This window comes from Ailuropoda melanoleuca, chromosome 7, assembly GCF_002007445.2.
Source record: "Ailuropoda melanoleuca isolate Jingjing chromosome 7, ASM200744v2, whole genome shotgun sequence".
Taxonomy (NCBI): Eukaryota; Metazoa; Chordata; class Mammalia; order Carnivora; family Ursidae; genus Ailuropoda; species Ailuropoda melanoleuca.
This window is the reverse complement of record NC_048224.1, coordinates 53,769,976-53,787,486: the sequence shown is the minus strand read 5'-3', so window position 1 is coordinate 53,787,486 and position 17,511 is coordinate 53,769,976. Positions and strand designations below refer to the sequence as shown.

General features: G+C 54.3%; 1 protein-coding gene across 2 annotated transcripts; it reads right to left on the bottom strand.

Annotated features, from left to right (window-relative positions):
- Positions 1-1,311: 1,311 nt before the first annotated feature.
- TBC1D13 (TBC1 domain family member 13) lies at positions 1,312-17,465 on the bottom strand. Of its 2 annotated transcripts, XM_034664637.1 has the most exons (12): positions 17,317-17,465; positions 16,273-16,346; positions 14,724-14,764; positions 14,066-14,127; positions 13,829-13,928; positions 12,964-13,046; positions 10,680-10,839; positions 7,057-7,267; positions 6,141-6,304; positions 5,037-5,197; positions 4,846-4,903; positions 1,312-3,977 (listed from the first exon to the last, which is right to left on the bottom strand). In XM_034664637.1, exons 1-12 carry the CDS (start codon positions 17,337-17,339, stop codon positions 3,912-3,914), a joined length of 1,203 nt encoding a protein of 400 aa, XP_034520528.1. In that variant the 5' UTR covers positions 17,340-17,465; the 3' UTR covers positions 1,312-3,911. The 2 variants fall into 2 exon arrangements, with proteins under 2 accessions (XP_034520528.1, XP_034520529.1); XM_034664638.1 differs by lacking the exon at positions 14,724-14,764 and having other exon boundaries at positions 17,317-17,383.
- Positions 17,466-17,511: the final 46 nt, after the last annotated feature.

The window sequence follows — 17,511 nt, the reverse complement described above, 5'->3', positions numbered from 1 at the left end:
CCCCGCGCCCAGCGCCAGGGTCAGGCCGGCCCGCAGCGCCTGCATGGCGGGGAGCACAGCCCGAGCGCAGGTGGAGTGCGGCCCGCTGCGCGCGGGGAACGCCGCGACCTCCGGCGGCCGACCCGCGAGGCTCTTAAAGGGGCCGCACCGGCCTGCGGGGCCCACCGCTGGGGAGGGGACCGGGGAGGGGCGCGAAAGGGTGAGACCCTCGTCGTTTCCACTCACGGGCGCTTCGAAGAACTAGGGACCCTAACAGTGGGTCGGGACTGGCGCGGAGCAGACGTCCCGGCGCCCTTTCTTTGCCCTTTTAAGACGCGCAGGAGGCGTGGGGGGGGGCGCCGGGTCACTCCCTCCTGGTTCGTGACTGGCTGCCACCGCCCGGCTCCGCCCCGCCCCCTCAGTGGACTGACGGGGACCCTCCGCGCGGGCTGTAGGGGCTCGACTAATGAGGCGAGGACTTGTCAGGCACTGACCTCAAGTGCTTCCAGTACTACCTGCCTTAACCTTCAAAAGAGCTCCGAGAGGAAGTTCCTAGTTGGCAGAACAAGAAAACAAGAACAAGACCCCAGGTCTGCCTGACACCAAAATTTACCCCCCTAACCACTACACCGTAAGTCAAAAGTTCTAAGACGTCGGTAAATATTTTAACACCGGACAAGAGGACAGGGATGCAGGCAGCTGACTGGGACAGAAACGGGCACGATTCTTGAAGGCAGTTTGGCGGTATGTGTAACAACCTTAAAAAGTTTCATACCTTTCAACCTAGTTAGAGGACTGAGCTGGGGAAATGAACCGGGAATGCAAGGATTTTAAACAGGAAAGCTTCCCCACAGTATTACTCATAACGGAGGCTGAAATAAGCAAAATATCCCAAGATGGGGCTGGATTCAGACATTTTCAGCATATGAGAATACTATATAGCCCGTAAATATATTCTAACATCATACAGCAACTTGCTTACCACCTAACCTGAGGGGGGAGACAGTACACAAAAAAATGACAACGATGTAGCAAAGACTAACACGTTCTCGGTGATTTTCTCTAGATTGTGGGTAGTATGGATTTTATTTACTTGAATTCTCAAAGCTTGGTCAACCTCAAAAATAACTTGCTCATAGTCAAGTGTGTAGTGCCTCCTTCCCTAGCCCACTGGCCTTTGGCCTCCAGCTGCAAATTGCAGTGGTCAAATGAGAAGACTTGAATGGGCTCTTCCAACAAGAATTTCCCAGCCTTTTTCTTTGCCCACTCTCACAGTCTCCTGACCACCCCTGCTCAGACTTTTCTTCGTTTCAGGCCATCACAGCACCAATGCCCATTGCAAAGAACACATGATTTATTAAAGACAACTTGTCATCAACAGCATTGATTCAAGGAAATAAAACTGATGAAAAGAACAAAAGCAGACTCACATTCTGAACCCCAAGTGAGACCTGCTGAGTTCATTTCGCCCAATCTATAAGCGTCCAAAGTCCTGGGGGAAACTTCCCAGTGGGGAAGCCTCAGGCACTCTGGCTCTCAGGGCACCTTCCTGGAGAGTCTGGGGAGGGGGAGTCACCAAGGGCCTGTCCTGTCTCCAGGCAGTATCCCACTGGGGAGCACAGCCTCATCTGGACAGGGTCCCTGCTCTTGACCCTCATCCCAAGGTCAAGGAGAGAGCACTGGACCTAAACCTGTCACTGAGGCGAATCAGATGCAGTGATTCAAGTAGTATGGCCCCAGGAGGGAAGGCAGGGGACAGGCAAGAGGAAATGCATCGGGTGTCCTGGGCAGAGTCTGCTGGGCCCCAGGCTGGGGCCCAAGCCTCAAGCTGTGAAGGGGTCAAAGTTGGGACTGAACCACCAGCTGACAAGTTCTGGGAAGAGGCTGAGCTAGGCTGGGGGGAAGTAACTCTGCACCATCTGGGGTCTAGCAGTCCGGAGACAAGACCAGCCCTCTCGACACCAGCCCTCCCGTAGCCCTAACCCTCAGTTCCAGTACAGAGCTCACAGCCCTCCCAGCCAGGACCTGCTGGAAAATCAGGAAGGTCCCAGAGGCAGGGGGAGAGGATGTGGACTCTGACCTTGGAAGGTCTGGAAGACTGTCTTCAACTGCTTTTTACCCTCCTGGCCCCACCCTTCACCTCCAAATCAAGCACTAGCCAGTCTGCAATAAATAACCAGGAGTCTGAATAAATAGTAAAAAATCTCCCAAATACTGTGTGTTGGGAGAGGAAGAGGCAAAAAGGCATGTGCATAACATCCCAGCAGCATCCAAGGTACAGCCTGGTATAGGAGCCACTTGGGGACAGCTTCTTCCTGGCCCACAGCCAAGCCTGGGCGGGCAGCACAAAGTCCTGCCTGCCAGCTCGGGAAGGCTTTAGGGACAAGAGGGCCATCAATGGCCAGTCTGAGGAGAGGCTGAGGACCCCTGCCACGTTGCCCAGCCTTCCAGACCCAAACCACCTGCCTCCTCACAAGAGGAGGAGGGGCTTGGTCAAAGCAAGCCCACTCCTCCCACAGCCCCAAGGCAAGAGAAGAAAGCTCCCGCTTGGAGTGCCCCTGCCCCAAATCCTGGGAACAGTCCAAGCAGGTGACCAGGGAAGGGCCAGCAGCTCCTTCCCCCTGCTTGCAGGAGACACGCCTTTCCTGGCACCGACAGGATCCAGGGCTGTTAAGCTCAGCTACCCCAGGTCCAGGGAGGCTCCCATTGGTCCCGCCTGCCTTTTTATGGGACTCACCGCTCTGGGCCAGGATTTGGAAGCCATGGGAATGACTACTCTTCTGAAGCACTTGGATCCCAACCCCTGGCAGAGTCCCACTTTCGTGTCCCTTTCCTTCAGGAAACAAAGGCCTTTGGGGGGAATCTCTGGAAGACCCAGTTCTCCCTCTTCTCCTTCCTCCAACCCTGGGCAGAAAGGATGGTAAGGGGCCCAAAGCCTTGTGGGCCATCATTTCTCAGCAGCTTTTGGTTTCCAAGATTTCTGTCGGGAGCAGATTTGGGGCCCTCTAAGTGAGGCACTGGGGACTCCCTCCCAGTCTGTGGGACCCGGGGGCCTAGGGCTGGGGACAGGAACAGGCCAAAGTTGACCCCCAAGGACTTTGCTAAGCCAGACTCCTCATTCTGTCTCTGGGGTTCATGGAATGGGGGAGGAGAGGCTGGGGATAAGGCACCCCAAGAAAGAAGGGCAGAGGGAGAATGGAGAGAGGGGCAGACAGAGCGAGAGAGTCACACACACTCTGTGAAGGGAGGGAGATAGATAAGAAAAACCTCAAGGGACCAAAGATACCCCTACCCCCCTCACACACACACTGACAGACACACACACAGGAGCAGCAGACACCTGGGGGAGGAAGGGACACAGACACACCCATCCATGACTACAAACAGAAACACACGCTCAGTGGGAGAGGGCCAGAGGGTGTGACCTGGGCCTGGCAGCTTCTTAGCTCCTTCACAGTGTCACCTTCCCCATGGAGAAGCCTAAGCACCAAGCCCCAGAAGAAGTGGTTTCTGGCTCATTTGCCAAGCACCTCCTGCAACCAGAGCCCAGAAGAGCCGAGCAGGAGAGGAGGAAGGGAGGAGCAGAGCAGAGGCAGGGACGGACCCTTGCCAGCTCCCAGTGCCCCCAGTGTGCCCCAGCCCCAGGAAACCACCTCATGAGCTCCAGCCTTGCTCGGCAGCCTGGGCAAAAGGTCCCCGGGTCAAAGAGCAGGGAGGGAGCCAGGGCTGGGTGGTTAGAAAGGAGCATGGCACAGTGTGCCCCCAGCGGGGAGCGGCCTAGGGTGAGGGAGCCAGATGAGGAGGCCTGGAGTGGGCCAGTCCTGCAGCTTCCCCTCGGGCTGGCTGGGATCCCAGAGGCTCCTGCGAGTCCCAGAAGCCAGGGCACAGGGGTCGGTGTCTTCTCTCCCAAACCTGGGCCTCTTGCCAGCAGGCTACTTTGAGTCTTGGAGTTCCTTGGCCTTCTGAAGGATCTGGCAGACATCTGTGATGGGGTAATCCTAGGAATGGGAAAGGTCAACGATATGCCTCTGAAGTCAGCTCATCCTTCACCACCTCTGCCACACCCACGCCCTTCCCACTGGGCCCCGTCACCATGCTGGGCCCTGGGCTTCAGGGACAGAGACCACAGGCTACCAGACAACATTGGGCATTCTGCCCAAACCCCTGCATGGAGCGAACACTACACCCACTGCTGCCCGAGTTGACCCAACCCAACTAGCACTAACCAGTATCACAGCCTCTTCTCAGGAACCAGGACCCCCCCAGTCTCTCCCCGACCCTCAAACCCGAGTGCCGTTCATAACGAGCCTAAGAGTGGGCCAGACATTGCTCACACACTAGTTCAGTGGGTCGCCTCATCAGTCTGAGGAGAAAGCGACTGTGACTAGGCCTGATCAATCCGATTACTGCAAACCCACCCCAGGCCAGGCGTTGAAGAAAGCAAGGCCTGGAGAGGTGGTCACTTGGCTCAGGTCACGTGACTAGCACAGCGGCACAAAGACGTGGACCCTGAGCTGTCTGCTTCTGCACCCACGTTCTTAACCACTATAGCCCCCTCTCCCCCCCCCAGGCCCGAGCACTTGCACCCCCAAGCACTACGATGGCCCAGGCGCCGCGGTGTCCCAGCTACGATGAACTTCTGTAGAGCGCGTGGTCCAGAGATGTCTAGTCATTCGCTCAGGGCCACACCACACGCAAGGGGCAGAAGTGGGATGCAAACCCAGATGCAAACCAGATCGGCCTCCGGAGTCTGGACGCTTCTGCCTCGTTCCTGACCCAGCCTGTCCCAGCAGCCAGCGTGGGTGGCTGCTTGGTAAGTACGTGCCTCCCGGCTAAAGACGGAGCTCGCCGCTCCAAACCCCATACCTGCAGGAGCCGCATGTTCACGGTGAAGTCCCCTTCCAGCAACTGCTCCCGGATCAGTCTGAGGAAAACAAGCAGCGAAGGTGCTGGAACACTGGGCCGCAGAGGGCAGGCCCAGCGGGCCCCTTCCCACTCCCTCCTCACTCCCCATGAGGGCAGCCCCTGCATGCCCCTCTGCTGGCTGTCACACTCACATGAGCATGGCGCAGCAGACCAGGAGGAGGAAGTCGAAGCGGTTGTCGTCAGCGAAGAGGGAATCCCAGATCCGGATGACGTCGGGCAGCAAGAACTCCTGGGACAGCAGCAGTGTCAGCCAGCGGAAGGCGAAGAACTGGGGCTTGATGTTCTGCTCTTGCTGGGGAGACAGAGGCGTGGGGTGGGGTGCTCAGCTGCCATGCAGTGCCACGCAGCCCATCACACCGGCCACACGTGTCCGTGCCAGGCATACGGAGTGGGCAACGGCACTGGGGCGCCTGGAGAGCCCCGGCCGGCCGAGGGGCAGCCACGGCTTGCTACCGGCCAGTGCTTCTAATATTTCAACAGAAGCCAGAAATCCAACCTTTTATATAAGCTCTCCAGATTTACCAACGATGGCTTTAATTCTTTCAAAATACGGTGTGGATTATAACCTTGGATTTAGGGCCAGACAGACACATTATCAGTCACTTACTAATAACCCTGGCCTTGTGCTTAGCATGTGAAATACATCATTTCACTTATTGACTCCACACTACAGCCTTATGGGGCCGTCATTCCCCGAGAGATGAGCCCTCCGGTCAGGCCCAGTGAATAGTAACTGAAAAATTGTTACAAAACAGCAAAAACATACCTGTATCTGTTTAAAAAGACCTGTTTATATGTATTTTTTTGTTCAAATGATTTTTGTTTATACATAGTTTCTCTTCACAAAACTGTTTTCTGAAATAAACAGGGAACGCCACTCCCATAACTTTTTAGAGGATTTTTAATTTTTAAAAATGACATTCGTCCTTTTTTACCTGAGGACCACCACTGGGCTAGTCATTCAGATACAGTAAATGGCCCGCGCCATGGCTGGCACACGACAGGCACCCTACCAACTTCCTCTTCAGGCGCAGCCTGCTAGGCTCCCACATCAGCTGCTGCCTCGGTCTTCCGGTCATGCCACAGCGCTTGGGCAGTGCTCCCCAGCGGCAGCGGTCACTGTCCATCCCCAGACTCCAGGCAGACCTTTCCCCGGGCCTGCGTGCTCAGCAGACCCGCTATCTGTGCCCCTGCCCGTCTGCCCGCCGTGGCCCAGGGGTCCTGGCGCCCCTCACCAGTTTCAGGTAGAGTTCCATGTCCTTGGCCTTCAAGGTGCAGTACACCTTTTCCATCTTGTAGGTGATGCCACATTGTGAGTCGTCCAGGCTCTTGATGAAGTTGTCCCGGATCTCAGCCATGAGGTTGGTGAAGCAGAAAAAGGTGTCTGCCTCGGCGTGCTCTGGGCAACAGGGACGGGGGGAGGGCAGCTGCAAGGGAACTGACACTCTCCCAAGTCCCACCCCATCTCTCCCGTGTGTGACGGGCCACCCACCCTCCTGGTCAGGCTCGGGCCCTTCTCTATCCTTCACCATGCTCCTCCCCTACGCTAAGGACATCATGTCTTCTCACGTCTTCTGGCAACACTGCACTTTTTCGCTCAGCAACTATCACATGCTCTTCTGATGACATTCTTCCAATCGTTATTCATTTAATTCCTTGTCAATCATTCAGCTTCCTGTATATACATCTCATCTCCTCTACCACAATTTCAGTTATTTTTTTTTTAAGATTTTATTTATTTATTTGTCAGAGAGCGAGCAAGCATAAGCCAGGGGAGTGGCAGGCAGAGGGAGAAGTAGGCTCTTCACTGAGCAAGAAGCCCGATGCGGGACTTGATCCCAGGACCATGGATCCCAGGATCATGACCCGAGCCAAAGGCAGATGCTTAACCGACTGCACCACCCAGGCGCCCCCAGAATTTCAGGTATAAATGCTGAGAGATCAGTAAGCTTCCAACATTCTAGAAAGCCTGAGCTGCAAATGATCTTAGGAACCATCCAGGTCAACTCCTCACATCTGATGGAGGGGAGATGGAGGCCCAGAGAAGGGAAGTGAGTTGCAGAGCCCAATAAGGTCCATCAGCCCAGCTTCCCTTGGTCCATTTTTCTAGGGAGCCACAGGAGGGATGTGGGCAGCCAAGAGCCCTTTTACCTTTCCACTCGCTGTTGGGGTCAGTGGCAAAGGTATAGTAGAGGGGCCCCACGATCTCATTCATGCCCTGCACGTAAGCGATGCCAGGGTTGAGCTTGGCATAGATGAACAGGATACGCTCCACCACCTCCCAATGGGCCTCGCAGCCGTTGGGCAGCACCTCATACTCATTCAGGGAGGACGGCGCAGAGTTCTTCTGTGGGGAGCTCATCTGCGGGAGGACAGAGCCGGTAAGGCGGGTGGCATCACAGATAATGTGTTCTCACCAGAAATGTTTACCCTTCCAGCCTAGACTCAACTTCCAGCTTATGGGGAATACACAGCAAAGCAGAACGTGTCCAATACCATAAGGAGAAATGGGCAGACAAGTCCAGAATGTGGGATATTCCACAAGACAGCTGGACTAAAGTCTAATTTATGGTGATAAAAACTACAACAACACTTACCTCTGAGGTGAGGGCGTACTGACTGGGAATGGACATTAAGGAACATTCTAGATGATGGAAATGTTTACTGTCTTGACTGACGTGCCAGTTACAAGATATATATGTAAGAAAAAGTTCATCCAGTTGTACACCTAAGATCTCTGCATTTTACTGCATGTAAGTTATACTTCTCTTATTTATTTAATTCATTTTTAGGTTTTATTTACTTATTTGTCAGAGAGACAGAGAGGCAGAGAGAGCACACAAGCAGGGGGAGCAGCGGGCAGAGGGAGAAGCAGGATGCCTGCTGAGCAAGGAGCCCGATGTGGGACTCGATCCCAAGGACCCTGGTATCATGACCTGAGCCGAAGGCAGACATTTAACCGAATGAGTCACCCACGCGCCCCATATTTTCATTTTTTAAAGACTTTATTTATATATTTGAGAGAGAATGAAAGCAATCACAGAGGGAAAGGAATCATAGAGGCAGAGGGAGAAGCTGACTCGCCGCTGAGCTGAGAGGCCGGTGCAGGGCTCAATCCCAGGACCCTGAGATCATGGCCTGAGCCGAAGGCAGACACTTAGCCGACTGACCTACCCAGGTGCCCATACTTTACTTTTTTAAAAAACCTTTAAGTAGGGGAGCCTGGTGGCTCGATTGGTTAAGCATCCAACTGCTGGCTTCAGCTCAGGTCATGATGTCAGGGTTGTGGGATGCAGCCCCGCATCAGGCTCTGCACTAAGCAGGGAGCCTGCTTGAGATTCTCTTCCTCTGTATCTCCCCTGCGTGCACGTGTACTCTCTCTCTCTCTCTCTCAAATAAATCTTAAAGAAAAGAAAAAGCTAGGAGATAAATAGAAGAGGATCCCTGCTAGAAGGGGATCTTCTTGCAGCAGAGCAGAGGTCTCCAACGGGGCGCCAGCAGAAGCCTCGGGGGGGCTCTGCATTCAGGTGCCTGGGGTTCCCTGTGTGAGAGAGCTACAGGCCGACGCACGCAGGGACGGTTTATGCAGCCATCCTGGAAGCACGGGGTCCTGAAGACGAAGTCCCTCTCCCATGATACACACGTGTACATGGGCGCTCACACACACATCACTAGCATTTACTGAGAGCTTTCTAAGTGCCGGACAGTGCTCTACAAGCATCCTGCCATTAAATCCTCTGTACAATCTAGAATATCGGCTCAACATCATTTTCAGGATGAGGAAACTGAGGCTCAGAAATGTTAGGTCACTCGGGGTGCCTGGGTGACTCAGTCAGTGAAGCGTCTGACTTCGGCTCTGGTCATGATCTCAGGGTCCTGGGATCGAGCCCTGAGATGGGCTCCCTGCTCAGTGGGGAGTCTGCTTCTCCCTCTGCCCCTCCCCCTGCTCATGCTCTCTTTCTCTCTCACTCTCTTTCTCTCAAATAAATAAAATCTTAAAAAAAAAAAAAAAAAAGGAATGTTAGGTCACCCATCAAAGGCTCACATTACATGGTGGCACTAGGACTCGAACCCAGATTGGCTGACTCCAGAGCCTGAAAACGAGACCTCGGAGAAGTGCTTTCCAGCCTTCCAAAAATCTGCAGAGCCACGACCTCACTTCATCCTCTTGGCAATTCAAAAGCCAGGAGGATGGAAATGATTAGGCCCAGTTTATAGAAGACGAGACGGAGGCCCAGGAAAGTGAGCCGGTATTACTGACCCGCGGTCAGATGGGTGTTCAACTTGAACACAACTGTCCAACCACAGGCCTCAAGGTCCAGGGATGAAGCTTCTGGTCAGGTTCTCTGCCACCAAGACCAGATCGAAACCTAAAGTGGGTAAGAGCTTGGCTCTCACACCCCAATCACTACAGTGAAATGAATGAAGTCAGGCCCCCACCTTCCCTGGAGCCAGAACATCAGCAGTGAGTAAGAGGGTCGCCCACAAAACCAAGCATTCTGTGCCCTCCGACCCACGCAACTCTGTCCTAGTTACGGCGGACCCTGGGATCAGCTGTAACTGCCCTTGTCACCCTGGTAGCAGAAAATGGCTGCTCTCCTAGAGACACAGAGACTTGACCACTCATTCTACTTGGGGGAACAAAAGCTTCTGCAATATTATCTGTCACTAGCTTGTGGGAGCTTACAGAGAAGGGTTTTTCCACTATTGGAGGACAATGAAACATTCTGAGGAGTAAGTTGGGAGTTCCACGTACCAAAGCATAGGTATAAATTAAGGAATAAGGTAATGTGCTTCATCTGGTTACAAGCAGCTTCTCAGAGTTCCAGGAATCTGCTAGAAGAATGGGACTCAAACACTCAGCATGACTTCGCCAGCACATGTCCTCTCAGTTCTAGCGCCTGGGGCGCCTGGCTGGCTCAGTCAGCAGAGTATGCGATTCTTGATCTCAGGGATGTAAATCTGAAACACCCGTGTTGGGTGTAGAGATTACTTAAAAAAATAAAATCTCTAAAAAAAAAAAAAATTCTAGCTCCTAAGTCTCTCAGCTCCACATCCCCATTCTACCCTGGCCCTTACCCACCTTTGCCTGGACAATATAGCTGCCTCCTGACCTCCGCTGTTACCCCCCCACCGCCGATCAATACCCCCTAGGGCCCACACCAATCCTTTACAAAGGTGGACCCGAATCATGTCACTGGCCTGCCTAAAATGCTGCAAGGCTCCCCAGCCCTCAGGACAAAGGCCCCAGGCAGCCTCACCCTCACCCCCACTGATCTTGCCAGCAGCCTCCAGCAGCCCTGCCTCTAGCCAAGCTGGACCCCACTATTCCCTGAACGCGCCACACTCTCTCCTGCCTGAAGCCTCCAGGTATGCCCTCCTCTCCACCTGGAATGAGCTTTCCTCACAGTTCCTGGATGCTGAGCTTAAATGTCACTTCCTCAGGGAAGTCTTCCTGGACACCCAGGCCCAATCAGCTCCCCACCGCCATCACTGCTCCACCACACTTTCCCATCAACGTGTAATTACTTTTTCAAGTAATTCACCGCACAGCACGGCCCTCCCCCAGCACCCCTTACACCCAGCTTTTGATACCTGACTTGCAGAAAGAACCCCAGAGGCGGACCTGGCAGGACCACGTTACCCAAAGTCCCTCTGGGTAACTGTCAGGGCAGATGGCCATAGGCCCAATGGCCAGTGGCCAGGGCTCCAAGGGAAGTACGGAAGAAAAGGCTGTCCTAGGACGTCCCTGGGGCCCCCAGGTTGGCTCTCACATTTGTGACTCCACTCCGGTTCCGGGCCACTGTCTGGGATTTCAGCGTTGTCTGTTCCACCCGCTTTCGAAGGGTCTCGAACTCATTCTGGGGATCGAGGATAAGGAGGCAGGGGTACTCGGTGGCTCTCTGGAAGAAAGATATGTCTGGGCACAACCTCCTGTCAAGAGGGAACAGGACAGAGTTCTGTTACTCAGGGTGGAAGCCTGGGGCATTCCATCAGCACTGTACTGCAGGGCGCGCCAGTATCCCAAAAGGCATCTTCTGGGTTTTTAAAAAAATAACGTTTAAAAAAAATAAATAAATAAAAAATAAAAATAAAAAATAACACTTTATTTTTAAAAGTTTAGTTTTTAAAGAGCAATACACTTATTATACATGTGTATACACACACACACACGCACGCACGCAAAAATATACCCATATTCTTATGTGTTATTTGCAAATAGATACACACACATACAAATTTTTTAGGTGTCCTTAGGATCTTATAATCCAACTCTTCTCTTAAACCACAAACATCTCTCCACGTCAAAAACATTTATCTAGGGATGCCTGGGTGGCTCAGTCGGTCAAGTGTCTGCCTTCAGCTCAGGTCGTGATTCCAGGATTCCGGGATTGAGTCCCACATCGGTTCCTTGCTAATCGGGGAGCCTGCATTTCCTCGGCCTGCTGCTCCCCCTGCTTGTGCACGCGTGCGCGCACCTGTGACAAATAAGTAAAATCTTTAAAAGATTATCGAATGTGCACAAGGTATTAAGTGTAGCGTGTTTCGAAATGGCCACATTGCACATTGTATAACAGGACAGCATATACAGCTGACATAGGAAGATGTCCAAGACAGGGGGAGAGGAAAAATCAAGGTGGGAGACAGTTTCTAGAATGTGATCGAGCTGGTTATTGTTGTTTCTGGGCTGACTGAGGTATAACGGACATACAGCGCCGTGTGAGTTTAAGGCAGCAAGTTTTTCTCGTGAATGTACAGCAGCAGAGGCACATTTTCCAGACGTCTTACACAAAGCACATTGCAAACACGCCCTCCAGAAACGCTAGGGATGTGCTACAGTCACTACCAGCGTGAGACGTGAAACCGTTTCTCTAGAACTGGGTTTAAGACGTGGTTCTTGACTCCCAGCTGTTAAGGCACCTTGTGGACAGAGGCTGCCCCAACACCAGCTTGAGAACGCAGGAGACGAGCCCCCTTTTGCACCCTGGCTGAGCCGCGCTGGGCTGGGTGTCCACCTGGGGCCTTCTGAAGATGGGCCTGGGCAACATGAGCACAGACAGAGGCGCGGCCCCCAGGGTGGTGAGGGCCTGGAGACACAGCTCACACCCGCTGAAGGAAGAGCTGAAACCAGGCAAACAGATTCCAGAACTCCAGCTCTAACCACTCAGCCCCACTGCAGACAACCTCCGTTCCAGCTCCTCACGCAGCCCTGTGGGAAATCCCGCCCGCTGCCAGACCCGCCAACTCCACAGGACAGCCCAGGAGTGTTTCCACATTTCTCTGCCAAGTGGAAAAGCACACCCACATACACACTATAGCTCACAATTTTTAAAAAAACACACATTTGACCCTGTCCCTCCTATGCTTAAAACCTTTGCACGACCACCCCATGTCCTCGGGATCAAGTCCAAGGTCCAACCCCTGCCTCCCTCTAGCGTGGCTTTGAGTACGCTGGCACTCACACTGCTCCTCGAACGTGCTTCCGCGGGCTTTCCAGGGCCTTCCCGCAGGCAGCTCCCCCCAGCCACGACCGAAGCTTCCCTCCATCTTCCCCCAAGGCCTCCCACTCCCGAGACCTCAGCCAAGTCTTCCCCCAAAAACTTTAAGCACCCTGAACTCTCCCCTCAGAGCATTTACCACAGACGCTAATTACTCAGAAGATCTGTCTTGCTGAATGACTGCCTTCCCATCCTCTCCACCAGGTTCTAAGCTCCTAAGAGGGACCATGTCTGTCAACGCCATGCTCAACCCGGAGCTTGGCACAGAGCCTGCTGTGCAGTAGGGCCGCAATGCCTGCTGCCCGAACAGTCAGATCAACCCATACACTCCTGGGGCACCAATGCCACCGGGGCAGGGAGAAAGGAGCGTCAGGCACTCGCCCTGCTTGCCAGCCCCATTCACAGGCCCATATTGCTGGCCTCTGGGCCTGGACCCACCTGTTGGATGACCCACCAGTTCCTCAAACACCCACCTGTGGGCACAGGCCGGAAAGTACAGGACTGGGAAACTCCCCAACAGTCCTACGGGCCAGCTCCTGACCCCCAGGGCCCCACTTACCGGACGTCTTTGTCGATCTGCAGCAGCACCTCATTGTCCTTGAAGTAAGTGTTCCACCGGCTGTCAGGGTTGGGGTTGAGTGGCTGTGGGGAGAGAATCAGCTGCTCTGTGCTACATCAGACTAGGATGTCAGCGGGCAGACTTCAGCCTGGGGGCCTGAGCAGAGGCCCCAAACCAACAATCCCACCAGAGGCCCCTCTGAGGCTCTGAGACAGCCTGTGAGCTACACGGGGAGCCTCCCACATCACGTTCAAACTCCAAGTGCGGTCCTACAGTGTGCTCTGAGGACATCCCTGCTGGCCAGGGAGCGCCCTGTCTGCGGCTGCCGCTCTCGAATGCTGCCTATACCAGGCGCTCGCTGAATGCTTGCTGAATGAATGAATCGCCCATCCTAATCCTCGGAGCGTGGGCCTCAGTCCATCCATCCCCACTTCCTGCACGAGGGGAGGGGCTTGGTATTTGAGGAGAGAAGGAGGCTTCCTCCAGACCACAGGAAGATAGTCTATTCTCACTCCTGCCCTGCTCTGACTTTCTTCAACTATAAAATTAAAACCTTTCCCAGGACAAAGAGGTGAGGAGAAAAGGAGACAGAGCCCACATGGAGGACCGAGCTCAGTGCTATGCACACACTCGGGAGCCCAAGCTATGACTTACATTTCTGACTGGGTCCAGGGCCTGGGAAGCAGAAGGGAGAGACAACAGCCTTCACAGGCCAAGTGGCCTGACATAGAAAGGAGGTACTGGACGGGCCCAGGGGACCCAGATTGGCTACACCTGTCCTCTGGGGTGGGGGGAACCTGCCAGCTCCAAAGTCTGTACCCCTCCCTATTCTGTAGCCTCAGTCCCTCCTGCCACCCATACTCACATGGTCCTCAAAGGTCACATCCTCCCTGGACACACCCATGTTGGCCTTGGCAATGCCAGGCTGGATAATCATTTCCCTCAGGAACTGAGAATATAGCTCCCTGTGGAAGAGAAGAGGACAGACAGATGACCCCAAGGTCCTGTCCAGGGAGCCCAGACCAGAGAAGCAGCAACAGGAGGCGAGACCTGTTGTCTGATACAAAGGCCCTCCCGTCATCCCCCTTCCTCACGGTCTCACCTCTGCTTGGCCAGGATGGAGGTCCATGAGGCTCTTTCCAAGGGGAGGTAGTTCAAGAGAATCTGCACAGAGGGAGAGGAACAAAGCTCTGGCGACTCTCCAGCTCAGCCCCGGACGGTAGATGGAGGCTGACTGGCCTCCGGGAAAACATCTAATAAAGCCCAGAGAAAACCAAATGGGCTGAAACCCACGAGTGGAGGTGTGGGCTGGGGATAGCCTCCCCTTTGCTCTCCACTGCCTCCCTCCTCCTTTACCCCAAACGCCAGCCCTTTCTGCTGCTTTCTTCACACAGACTCTTCCAAATAATAATAAAACCTGGTGCTCCAAGCGGCTGGAAACCTGGACACTGGGCTTTGGCCCCCACCTCAGCTAAGAGCCGCGGGCAGAGCACGGCCTTTTTCTGGTCCCATGAAGCATCACTTCCGCTACACTGTACGGGCCAGGAAGGAGAGGGCTTCACTGGCATAACAAAGCGTTCCATCCCCAAGGGGATCCTGGAGGGGATGCCAAGAAGAACAGAAAACCCACAACTTCCCAGAAGAGTTTCCTCGAACAAGCAAGGAAAGGCGCAGAACAAGAAGGGGCCGGGGTGGGGGCAGCCCATGCAGGAACCCAGGGACTCTCGGCAGAGCAGACGCCCCAGGCCAGGCACACCCACCTTCCAGCAGAGGCACCGCAGTCCGCCCTCACAGGGGATGCCTGTGGACACAGCAGGCAAGAGTCACGCCCCAGGCCAGAGCCCCCGGATCCCCCAGCCCTCCACCTCAGAGCCAGCTGGCAGGGAATGGAGTGGGCAAGAGGTACTTCTTCAAGTATCATCTTCTGTCAGAAAGACGACTGGACTGGATGCTAATCCTGTGTATTTCTCCCCATGACCCTTGCCCCCAGCCCAGAGCTCCCTCTGTGTGAAATGTTCTCTTGAGGATAACACCTTCTCATTCTCGGTCATTCTTCCTCAGAGCAGCGTTTACCCACCATCATCTCTTCCCAAAGTCAGATCTCTTGTTACAAACGATGACGGATCCGTGGCTTCTCCTTCATAGTGTCCATCGTAATCGGGATTGTATAACATAGTTGGTGTATTTATTTAACATCTGTAACCCCGACCACTGGGTAAGCCCCAGAAAGAGAAGAACTGCATCTTACAGTCCCCGTCTCTAGCATGGGGCCCAGCACACAGAAGGCATACCACAAATATTTGTGGAACATAAATTAAGCTATCAGTGGTAAGTGCTTTGTGCCTGATGGACACTATTTCACTTAATCCGCATTAAAACCCTAGTGAATAGGGAAGATTAACATAGTTGTCTGCAATGACAGAGCAATCAAGGACTCAAACACAGGTCTGTCTTAACTCTACAGCCCAAACTCAACCACTCCTGCAGAATGGCTCCCCCGAGGCCTGGTGGATTCTTCAGCTCCGTACACATCCCGTGACCCCTCAAGGCCTTCAGGGTCTGAATATTACTCCTGAACAAAACAAAGTCCTCCTGCAATAGTCAGGAAGCTCGCTACAGCAGCCGTTGCTCCAGGACCCCTAATACCATGAACAGGAGCTAATGCCCCCACCTCAGAATCTGCCCGGGCAGGAGAAGAGCAACTCAAGAATGCCTTGCTGACAAGGTCACAAGGGCCGAGCAGTAACAAGAACCACACAGAACACCTAGGATATTTTAAAAGATAAGCAAAAAATCTCCGCGCTGGAAGGTTCACCATGCTGGGGAGGGCAAAGTCAAACATTGCTGAAGTTCAGCTCCTAGAGTCAGGGTCTCAAGGCCTTAACCAAAGTTCACTGTCGTCTGAGTCAGCTTTGATCCCCAAGCCTGGGACAGAACCAGGAACCGCTCTGCAGCTAACCAAGTTCTACAACACAGGAAGTGTGCTGAGGAGTGAGGAAGACGCTGCGCGGTTCCCGGCTCATGTCTCCTCCCGCTCCAGCCTCCCAGCCTGCCGCGTTCAGCCCTCTCCAGTTACTCTCCACAAGCAGCAAGCACCACTTAAACGCCAGGAAACATCCTAAGGCCCACAGGCCTGCCCTTGGTGGTCAGGGCCGTCAGGGTTGTTCAGAGTCACAAGATCTGGAGAAGTCCCCAGGGGGCGGCCTGACCCCAGGACTGACCAGATGTTGTGGCCTTGGGTACCTTCCCCTCCATTCTAACCACAATGCTGCTCTAGGGAAACCCTGAACCCAGAGAGCCGCCGCTTACCACTAAAACTGAGTTCCCGAAGCTTTTCCAAGGCGATGGTGGGCTCCTTCAGGACATCGTGGAAATCTGCAATCCTAGAAGGCGGGATGGGAAGGCAAGTGAAGCACACCCAAACCCCACAGGGACAGACTTAGCGATCACTCCTGAAGCCCAAAGCTCTCCTATCACCAGTCTTCAACCTGCTCCTCCCGTCCCTTCAGGACAGAAAGGCAGCAAAGCTGTCAAGGTCCTGGCCAAAAGCATCCTTGGGGAATGACAGACTACAGATCGCTTCTTCCTCCAAACCCAGAAACAGAGAGATATTCTTGTCTAAAGGTTCTCAAATGAACATCATGAAATTAGACACATTTCTAATATTTAGTGAGCAAGCATTTATTGGGCACTTCCTGCTGGCCAGGCCCAGCCCACAGGGCCACTATCTGAACTCAAGGAACCCTAGGAACCAGGAGTAACATGATCCCTAGACAACGGGCCTGTGTCATCTGCACGCAGCTCTCCAGGCTCAAAAATATAACCATTAGAAGACCTCTGGGCTAGCCCGCAGGCAAGGACAAAAGGTTTAAAGAACAAGTCCTGGAGGAAAATTGAAGAGTGTGCAAAATTTGCTGCGGGATTTGGCCTGGGGGAGAGAAGACTGGAGAATCCAGGTTCTCCAGCATGCCTTGTAAAAAACGTGCCAGGGGGACGGGGAGCATTTGGAGGGGAGGGTACTGGGGCAGAGGATTAACAGGGGAGAAAAAACGGGGGGGGGATGGGGAGCTGAAGAACGGGGGGCATAGAGGCCTTGGATGAGGAAGACACGAGGGGAAGAGGGAAACCCGGGGTCCAGGATGAGGGAGAGAGATGGGGTGACACCAGGGAGCAAAAGAGGTGCGTCCGCTCCGTGCCCTCTCAGTCCCATAGGCAATGAGGTTGGAAAGTGGGCGCCCGAGACCCTCTACCGGGAGGGGGGTCCCCGATTCCTGGCCGCGCCTGCGCCCCCCTCTGCAAGGAGGCAGCTTGGCCAAGAGTGGTGTGGCTGGGTCGGCCCCCATGGGCCCTTACCTGCTCTTGTGCAGACTCGACATGGTGTTGACTTCCGGATCCCCCCGCTGCCTCAGCCGCCTCCACCGCCGCCGCCGCCCCCTAGGGACGCGGGGCGCTCTGCAAAGGCCTCCGACCGGAAACGCATTCCCCGGCGCGCGCGTTCCGTCTCGCCCCGCCCCTCTGCCCGGCTCCGCCCCGCTCACGTGCCGCCCA